We start from the raw sequence: 10495 nt of genomic DNA on the forward strand, positions 1-10495 counted from the left end.
ACACACTGAAACATACACAGGTACACACTGAAACACACACAGGTACACACTGAAACACACACAGGTACACACTGAAACACACACAGGTACACACTGAAACACACACAGGTACACACTGAAACACACACAGGTACACACTGAAACACACACAGGTACACACTGACACACACAAGCGCACGTTCAGAGACCTGCTCAATAAAACATATAAAACATATAAAACATGCACATATTATAAAGTAACATACAAAAAAAGGTGCTGCTGGGCCAATGTGACGTTTACAAACATCATAAACACAACAGCATGAACTCTTCCATGATGGAAACTATCACTGAACTACATTTGAATAAAATATAGGAGTTTCATTGGCTAAAATGTCCAATCATCTCTTAACAAAACTGACCAATGGGGCAATGCGGAAGAGCATTTATTAGGAGCATTTTAATCTTGGATTAAATTGCTGAAAGATCCTTTGGTCTTATGAGTCTCTAGACTGCTGAGTCTGACTTACAAAAGCCTTTGGGGACGCAGGTTCAGCTAAAACAAGCAAGTGCAAAATGCATCGATAATATGACACAGGAATGATTTAAAGGCCTAGTCTAAGACGACTCTAATCCTATAAACTTTTCCACAAATTCAGCACTTTGATCCTCACAGGCCTCTGACTGTCTGTTCAGTGCTTTCGCTTCGAAAGCAACTCTGGTGTTCAAACATGAAAATGGGAAACAAACAAAGTGGCTCGGACCAAGCCGTAAATAATACCAGCCAATCAACACGGTGCATTTGTAATTTGTGTAATTTCACTTAACTCAAACGAAAAAAACAACCTTTCGAAAACACAAAACTGAATCACTGACTCTACCATTATCCCTGGGTAAAGTCTACCCATATGGCATGATATGATAGTGATAAAACATCATATTAAGATAGAAAGATGGCAAAAGAGATATGGCATGTGCATGATAGGGGCCAGGAAGACTTTTATGTACAACAAGTACATCACTGGGAAGGCCATGAAGGACATGGAGGCCATGAAGTTAATCACACACAAACACAAACACGCCCACATACAAATGCACACCACTCACCTTGACACTGGTAACCCTGCTTCCCAAACATACCCCTGAGGAAGAGAGAAGCAAATGATAGGTAAGACTCCATCAATCTCTCTCTCTCTCTCTTTAACACATTTAAACACTAAAAGATTGTACGAAAATGAACATGTATTTGTCTGAAAGTAAGTTCAGACTGTGAATGTGGTGTGTGTGTGTGTGCGCGTTCGTGTGTGTATGTGTGTGTGGCAGCTATTTACTGCTGGGTGGAACTCTTGCTCTCAGTGTGTAGAGGAGGTGACGCGCGCCTGCGTGTGTGTGTGTGTGTGTGTGTGTGTGTGTGTGTGTGTGTGTGTGTATGTGTGTGTGTGTGTGTATGTGGGTGTGGGTGTGTGTGTTTCTGTACCATATAAACTCTCTGCAGTGGAAACAAAAGGTGGGCTGTTTGAGGAAGGTGGACATGAACTTGTGCCCGTTGACCTGGTGGATGCGCCTCCGCAGAGCCCCCTGCCGCTGCCGCGTGAACTCCTTACGAACACGCAGGGCGCGCGTCGTCGCCTCCTCTACACACACACACACACAAACAGACACACACACACACACACACACACCGTACACACACACACACACACACAGATACCCTCACACACACACACACGAACATGCCCACACGCACACACACACACACACACACACACACACACACACACACACACACACACATCATTTACAATGACGTATTCACACATACACAGAAAAACAAAAGCAAGCAAACAGGTTCCAAGGAAGAAAAAACACAAAACAGCTTAAAAACCATACAGTATAATTCTCATATACTACAACTGATACTTGCTCTATAAGTGTGAGTATGGAGGAGGGGGGACATTTTCACATGGCTACACAGAGTACACCCACACAACTGTATTATTAGTTACTGTGTGCTACTGAGAAGTGCTAACCACATGCATGAAAGGAAGTGTTGTGTGTGTGTGTGTGTGTGTGTGTGTGTGTGTGTGTGTGTGTGTGTGTGTGCGCGTGTGTGTGTGCGGGTGTGTGTGTGTGTGTGTGTGTGTGTGTGTGTGTGTGTGTGGGTGGGTGTACACCTCATCACTAGCCCCCTGAGAGCAAGAGTTCCACCCAGCAGTAAATGGCTGCCTTATATGACTAAAGAGACCAGACGACTTTTAGAAACAAACATAGCAGTATGACATACTCCCAAGGAATTAATCATCTAAACACACACATAGTGTGTAAAGTTGGCATGCCACATTGTATTGTAAAGTTTGTAGTCTTCATTGTATTCTACATATGTGTTTTTGATAAATAAATGTATTCAAGTATGAATGGTTATATGTCTGGTTTAAGGGAAGCATACTGCATCCTGGTCTGGTCAATGATGAGCTCCTTATTGTTAATCTTGTTTCAACGTCATATTAAGTGTGTCTGTGTGTGTGTGTGAGTGTGTCTGTCTCTCTGTGTGTGTGTGTGTGTGTGTGTATGCGTGTGTGTCTGTGTGTCAAGGTTAAACCCCTATTAAGCTTGGGAAAGCTTTATACGTGCTAAATATGTCCACGCAAAAGATGAAGAACAGAAACAGAAATGGCTGCACAAAAGAAGACCGCACAATATCAAAGCCACACTGTAAACAGATGGAGACAAAAAGTAAGAAAGAAAGACAACACAAACGGGAAATGGAAATACAGACAAGAATCTTCAGAGTGCATATGTGTTGGGTGAGCGCCCCCCCCCCCCCTCTCCGTCCCCCGAAAGTTGATCCTGTATACACTTTACTTTCACTTGGAGGTACTGAGTGACTTGTAATGACATATGCCCGGTACTTGCTTTGTTACATGGTGATGGAAGAATCATTTCTCAATATTAAGGCACTTCTAAAGCAGCAATAATGAGCTTCCGTCTATGTCTAGCGAGCTAACAACTTAAAAGGCATGCAAAAACATTTCACAAAACAACAACTGTACATCTGGCCTTTATAAAAGCGTGCTAGCATGTCAACTGGTATCTTCTGGTGATTTAGTGACGAAGCCTTTGACACATTTACGCTGAGTGGTCGGCACCTACACCACAGAACTACATAGTGCATAGCCTTGACGGCCACATAGAATCAACATGAATTAGAGCAGGATACCGAAAAAACCTGATATCATTTGAACAAATATACATCGAAAAGTGGTAAACTCCTGCCCTAGTGACCTCTTACAATGAAATTAGCATTGAGTAACACAAGGATCTGTACTTAAATCTTCACACTCACTCACCCACGACAGTTACAACCATGACTTACTTATCGGTTGTTTTTATTACTACAACTGATTTAACTGTTGAAGCTGCGAACGAATGGGGGCACGACAAACTACATAATAATACTGCATGTCAACATTATAGCTGCGTTTTGCCACTTCCTCCAACCAAACCAAACCCCTCTCAGTCTTACACTAATTCCTCAATGTATATACAGTATCAGTCAAAAGTTTGGACCCACCTTCTGATTCTCATGTTTATTTTTTTCTACATTGTAGCTTAATACTGTAGACATCAAAACTATGAAAGAACACAAGATTTGGAATTATGTAGTAGACAAAAAAGTGTTAAACAAACCAGTATACTGTATGTTTTATATAAAAAGCAGCATCAAAGCAGCCATCTTTCGCTTTGATGACAGCTTTTCACACTCTTGGCATTCTCTCAGTCTTTACTCTCACACTGGAATTTGGCACCATCAAATTCTGTAGTCGGTAGCTATACCCCCTCTTGCCGAAAGTTTCCCACCCTTTATGTACGCACTGATGAATCACAAACACATAATAAAACACCCCATGCTTTCAGACTCGTGTTGAAGTTAAACGGTATGCTATAACATGCATAACTTTATATTACTAAATGGCTGATGTTGGACTTATAGGCCAAAGGCTGTGCTGCATCCTAGATCAGGGTGGTGTGATGACATGTTCCTGTTGCTCTTCCTGTATCCACAAGCTACAAGCTAACCACAGGAAGGAGGTTTTGAAGGGTGACCAGACGTCCAATTTTTCCCGGATATGTCCTCTTTTTGTCCTCCTTCTATGTCCTCTTTCTCGGCAGGGATTCCAAAATGATCCGGAATTTTGCCTCTTTGGATATTTTTGTTTCTCTGGATCTTTCACAAACTACTGTGAACGCCCCTTACAAGTTTTTGAAGGGGTACCTCCCTTACGTTCCACCTTCTTGCGCGAGCTCTGACTGTAGAGAGGACTGACATAGGTCGACCGCCCTCTCAGTGTTGCCAGACGCACGATAATTATCCTCCAAAGACGATTATTTTGAGCATTTGGTACGATACGCCATTTCCAATCTGACAACACTGAGCACCTCGCCGCTTCCAGTCTTTGCATTGGTCACAACAGCACATGGCATCTGCATGTCAAAACTTTGTCAGTGGGAGTGGGCGGGGTCATCTGTATGTGGGACAGATCCAGTAAACCCTACCCCGCCCATTCCCCTTAACCAAATGTCCTCTTTTTCACTACCTCAATCTGGTCACCCTAGGTTATGCCTGAGCATTGGTTTGCTAGAACAGTTCTGACACACCACATGTAGAACCAAACCCCTACTCTGTGCTATGAATTCAATATCATTTACACATAAAAACAATAATTCAATATCATTTACGGATATAAACAATAATTCAATATCATTTACACATATGAACAATAATTGATCTGTTTCTGCGTAAAGGAACCATACAGTCCATTTAGAGGTTCTGCGTGATTTCATGGGGGGGAATTAAGCTGAATAGATATAATAATATAATAATAATATTAAGTAATATAATTCATAATTTTTATTCAAATATGAAGGAAATGTAAGGACTCATGATGCAACACCGCAAGCATGTGTTCGTCCCTGACGTGACAAACAGAAGTACTGTGATACGCGTGCCTTCAACTTCCCTATACTCATCCATCAAAACCAAAACCACTTAAGCTAATGCAGCAACTTGGCTATACACTGAGAAGAGAAAGACACACATGGATACAACTACATACAAACATAGACAGTGCATAGATCGTGGATTGAGATGTGAGACAAACAGTTGTTGGCTTAAGGAATATACTAAGGAATACACAGTGTGTGTGTGTGTGTGTGTGTGTGTGTGTGTGTGTTTGTGTCTCTGAGTCTGAGATACTTACCATCAGTAAAAGAGCCTGTGAGTGTAATCTGAATATACACCTTTCCCTCAGGCTCCAGGTCAACCTGAAACACACACACACACACACACATTTGCAGAGAAAGGATATGAAGTGAGACATTTTATTTGTGGGGACAAGCATAACATAGAAAAAAGTGTATGTAAGTCAACGTTTAGACTCACTCTCTTTCTCTCTCTGTGTGTCCATGTGTGAGTGTGTGTGTGTGTGTGTGTGTGTCTTTATGATCCAACCATGTGCATGCTTGTTATGTCATCTAAGTATAATGGACCTTGAAGGCGGGTGAGGAATGCACACAGCGAGTTTCTGTCTGCATGCATGAGGAACCGACAGAGCTGATGTGAGGGTCTGTCTGTGTGTGTGTGTGTGTGTGTGTGTGTGTGTGTGTGTGTGTGTGTATGATACAAGCCATGCCAGGAAGGAGAGTGAGAGTGAGAGTGGAACCGGTAGGGTTGGTTTTGCCTCACAACATTAAAGGTTTCGGGAACAGTCTGGCTACACACCGCTAATATAACACACACAACATTAACAGTTTCGGGGAACAGTCTGGCTAGACACTGTTTATAAAACACACACAACATTAATAGTTTTGGGAACAGTCTGGCTAGACGCTGCTAATATAGCACACACAATGTGGCTAGACACCGTTAATATAACACAAGCTAATGTCCAATTTCTGCAAGACTGGGAATAGATAGAATAAATCAGATAAATGTTGCATCTTTTTTCTAAATTTGTAACATGTTAGATAGCACTATGGCTTTGCATGAACACATGTGTAGATGGCTGATACATTCTCAAACAGATTTGACATATGCGTTTTAAACATATAGATGAATTAATGGAGGGCAAAACATGTGTGTGTGTGTGTGTGTGTGTGTGTGTGTGTGTGTGTGTGTGTGTGTGTGTGTGAGTGTGTGTGTGTGTGTGTGTGTGTGTGTGTGTGTGTGTGTGTGTGTGTGTGTGTGTGTGTGTGTGTGTGTGTGTGAGAGTGTGAGTGTGAGTGTGAGTGTGAGTGTGAGTGTGAGTGTGAGTGTGAGTGTGAGTGTGTGAAGCCGTCAGCGAAGTAGGCATGGTGAGAAAGCAGCGAGACAAACAAGTGTGGGCTTGTGTCTGATGTGCGGAAAAGAACTCAAATATCTCCTTTAACCTACATCTCACAGGCCACAAACCAAACACACACACACACACACACACACACACACACACTGGACCGCTTTCATACATTTCATGACTTAAAATGAATGGTCAGCCAGACTGTGGGAGTGTGTTAAAGGTGCTTTTCTGTTTCAATCCCATGACTCACACACACAATCACACACAATCACACATACACACACACACACACAAACCCACACACACCCACACACCCACGCACACACACACACACACACAAACACCCACGCACACACACACACACACACACACGCATGATGTTAGGTGGGGCCCCTTGTTAGTGTTCTCCTCTCACAGGTCAAGTGAGTGCTCTTACTGTAGCATGCCTTCTTGCTTCAGAGCTAACACCTACAGCAAGGGCCGATGCCACACACGTCCTCTGCAGAACCTGCTATCCGGACATCAGCTGAAACTCTGTATATTGTCAGACTCCACTGGGTCAGTTACTGATTAGGGGTCAGATAATCAGCTGAAACTCTGTATATTGTCAGACTCCACTGGGTCAGTTACTGATTAGGGGTCAGATAATCAGCTTGAGTCTGAGTGAATGCCTAGCCTTTCACTCGCAACTCGGATGGGTGTGCTGATAAACAGTGTGTGTGTGCCTGTGGGTGTGTGTGTGCCTGAGTGTGTGTGTGTTTGTGGGCCTGTATGTGTGCTTGTGTGTGCGTGTGCTTGTGTGTGTGTTTCCTTTTATCTTGCTGCACACATTCGCACCTCCATATGAAACACCACTCTGGGACTGCACCTTCAGATGGTCAAGCCCCATCTTTCTTTCTCCAGCTCTCCAGCACACTGTACCTGACCCAGTCCCACAGTGACCCACTACCGCTCCAACCGAACTGTTTCACCACACAACACACACACACACACACACACACACACACACACACACACACACAACTGTACCTAACCCAGTCCGCCAGTGACCCACTACCGCTCCAACCCAACAGTTTCACTGCGCTGGCTTAAGTCCACTACACTGACACTGACTTCTCCTGTGCGCACAGAGAACAGTCTGAGAGCATTGAGTCCAGCACGCAGGCACGTTTAGATAGCTTCGTCTTTCAGTCAGACAGCGAGGTGTCTCTGCTGTAAGCGTGGGTAGGTGTCTGTGGTTTCTCCGCCACGGCTCGCTAGGGCTGTGTGCAGACTAATCATACACGCATACAGAACAAACACACACACACACACACACACACACACACACACACACACACACACACACACACACACACACACACCATGTACACATGATGGTCAGCAGCATGCTCCTTGAAGACAAGTGTGAAACACAAATAAGTGGGTGCACACAAAATAAAGTTAGAAACTCAAATGTGCTCTGCCGTATCGCTAGTAACTGTCCTACAAGGTCCTTGTCATCAATACTGGCAGAAAATTAGGTAGCTGAGAGATTCAAGTCTAACGACATCATTTTCAGTGTTGCTGGTTACCAGTTAGAGTCTGATATAAATACGAATGGATAGCATTAGGTGCTTCTCTTCGCTAGAACACCATCTGCTACACAACATGATGTGAATATTAACGTTAGCATTCAACGTTTATTAACTTGTTATTACAAGTGACGCAGAAAGCGATTCAAGCAAACATCTGTAAAATTAGACTTCTTTGAAGAAAAGTACTACAAAAATATATTTCCAACAATGACCTTAATACAAATGCAATGGCAGTTATCACAGAAAGCCAATGAGGACTCTACTACGTATGCTGAGTTGAAGCAAAGGGACACAGACAAAGAGGTAGAAGATGGGGGGGGGTGGGGGGCACTGTGGTGCAAGCAGTAGCCCGACCATATACGGGCTTGAATGCCCACGGAGACCCGGGTTCGAATCCGGCCCGCTGTCATTTCCCGATCCCACTCTCCACCTCTTTTCTCCATCTCATTTCCTTTCCAAAACCTTCACTGCCCTATCTCATTAAAGGCAAAAAGCCCAAAAACAAATCTTAAAAAATAAATAAAGAAGAAGATGATGAGGGGGTGACATGTGACACAGACACGCCATTCCATAAAAGGTGCTAGGGGTCCGGGGGCAGGGAAAGGATACAAGTTCACATAAGTAGAACCCAAGTAAATACAGGAAGTATTTCATGCAGATTAGGGTCAAACAGGGACGTATTTTGGATCCACACTTGTCAGGGGACCAGTGTGGATCCAAAGAGTTGAGTTGAAGTTGAGTTGAGTTGAGTTGAGTTGAGTTGAGTTGAGTTGTCTGCAGATTAGACAGCAGGCCTTTTCAGAAGGCAGATATGGACTAGCCATCAGCTGGCATGAGCCGTTCATCACACCAATGAGGACCACGTGTGCTCTTTATGCCTAATTCATACTTCTGCATTTCAACGGAGACGGACACTTGGGCACGCCTTGGCAACACCTTAGGCTCTCACACCTTTAGGCTCTGGGGCTCATGGGGAGATCACAGCTCTCTTCACTCTTCACAGCGGACCAGAGGCGGTGAGATCAGAGGTGTAGTGGAGGAAACAGGTGATATTTATCACGAGAGGGAGTGTAGCCTTGCCTCCCCATCCACCTGGGCCATTAAAGGAAACCTTGGGGACTTTTAAATCTGGGCCTTATTTTAATATCAGTTTAGGTCCGACGTTGAACTGAATAGGGTGATCCTTCAGAGCGCATGAGTGCATTCGGCGGCTGGGTGTCTGTTTAGGGTTTTTTCTTTTACCTTCTCACTGCAGCACTTTATTCAGTTTGCTTGGATTGTTCTCTCATCATTTGGCCTATAAACTGTGGCTATCAACTGAAATCCCTGCACCCTACTCAATTGCACGCTAGTGCTCCCACTGCGCACCCACACAGCTGCACTCGCACACTTGGTGCCCCAGCTCCCCTATTTCCGAAGGAGAATGGCCTGTGTCTACCTCCACTATTGCAACATAAGATAAGATAAGATTTTTTAAATATTTTTTTTTGTAAGAGCATTTAATATATTCGTCACTAGCGGGATATAAAGAGGATTTTTAAAATGTGACAAAAAATGTTGTCTTCCCTGCCTTTAACAATTATCCAACAGTCAGGCGTTGGAAACGATAGAGTTAGGAGTCTTGGTCATATAATTGTGTGTGGATAGGCCTACAACACTATGAACAGTCAGTGTTAACCAAGATCACTTGGCAATCAATGATGAATCAATAAGTGACTTCATGAAGTAGCCTACTAGTCGCTCTGACTTTTCATGAGGTTCAAAAGTGAGTTTGCCCAGGTCAGCAAACTAGATGCAGAAGTGACCCAACCACAGCATGGTTAAATTACCCTCAATGCATTGCCAGCAAACACACACACACACACACACACACACACACACACACACACACACACACACACACACACACACACACACACACACACACACACACACACATAAATTGATATTAAGTAATAAAGAAGTGATGGAATAACCAAGGATGAGCAAACAAAGGAGTACAGGATGACTAACCCATCCCTCGAAGGTTTCGTCGGTGCTGGTGGTCTTCATCAGGTCCTCGAACTGGATGGAGCAGTTGGCCACGAAGTCGTCGTAGCCGATGGGCGTGTCGTGAAACACGGTCAGTTCGATCTGCGTACCGTTGTTCACGTTCAGATCGAATTCTTCGTTGTACGTGGGCACGTTGGTCTTCAGCTTTGTGATAGTCTGTCCGACTTTGAACTCGTCAACCTTGACCACTATGTAAGGATCAAGAGTCTGGACCATCTTGTTGAACATGACGGTGTGTCTGAGCGCGGTGCTGGTGGGCTTCAAATCCACCGCCTCCCCAATTCTCAGCTTAAGGTTACCGTTAAACTTCATATTTCTTCAGGTATCAACAAAAAAGAAAACTGCGCACCTACACATAAGTCCTTTTTTTTTTTAGAAATGAAAAATGTCACAATCCCATGCTTTTATAAAAACGAAGTATTTCCATTCAAAGTCTCTTAGATTTCCATACCCTCGCCAGAGCAAGTAAATAGGCTACACAGCAATACTTGCATCTGCAGAATGCAACAGGTGTTGAGCCGCTTGGCTGACCCTAACTAGCGCTGCAGAAGTCCT

At 43.8% G+C, this 10495-nt stretch overlaps 1 protein-coding gene across 1 annotated transcript in view; it reads right to left on the reverse strand.

Moving 5' to 3' along the window:
- Positions 1–10252, reverse strand: part of LOC308374251 (protein kinase C eta type-like) — a gene marked incomplete at both ends in the record, with an annotated part of 33488 nt that extends 23236 nt beyond the window's left edge. The window contains 4 exons of the mRNA XM_080849986.1: positions 1087–1121; positions 1457–1613; positions 5238–5301; positions 9902–10252. Coding sequence (XP_080706112.1) covers positions 1087–1121; positions 1457–1613; positions 5238–5301; positions 9902–10252 — 607 coding nt within the window. The remainder of the gene's footprint in view (positions 1–1086; positions 1122–1456; positions 1614–5237; positions 5302–9901) is intronic.
- Between the last annotated feature and the right edge of the window lie 243 nt (positions 10253–10495).

The sequence above is a fragment of the Sprattus sprattus genome (assembly GCF_963457725.1).
Source record: "Sprattus sprattus genome assembly, chromosome: 13".
NCBI classification, from domain to species: domain Eukaryota; kingdom Metazoa; phylum Chordata; class Actinopteri; order Clupeiformes; family Clupeidae; genus Sprattus; species Sprattus sprattus.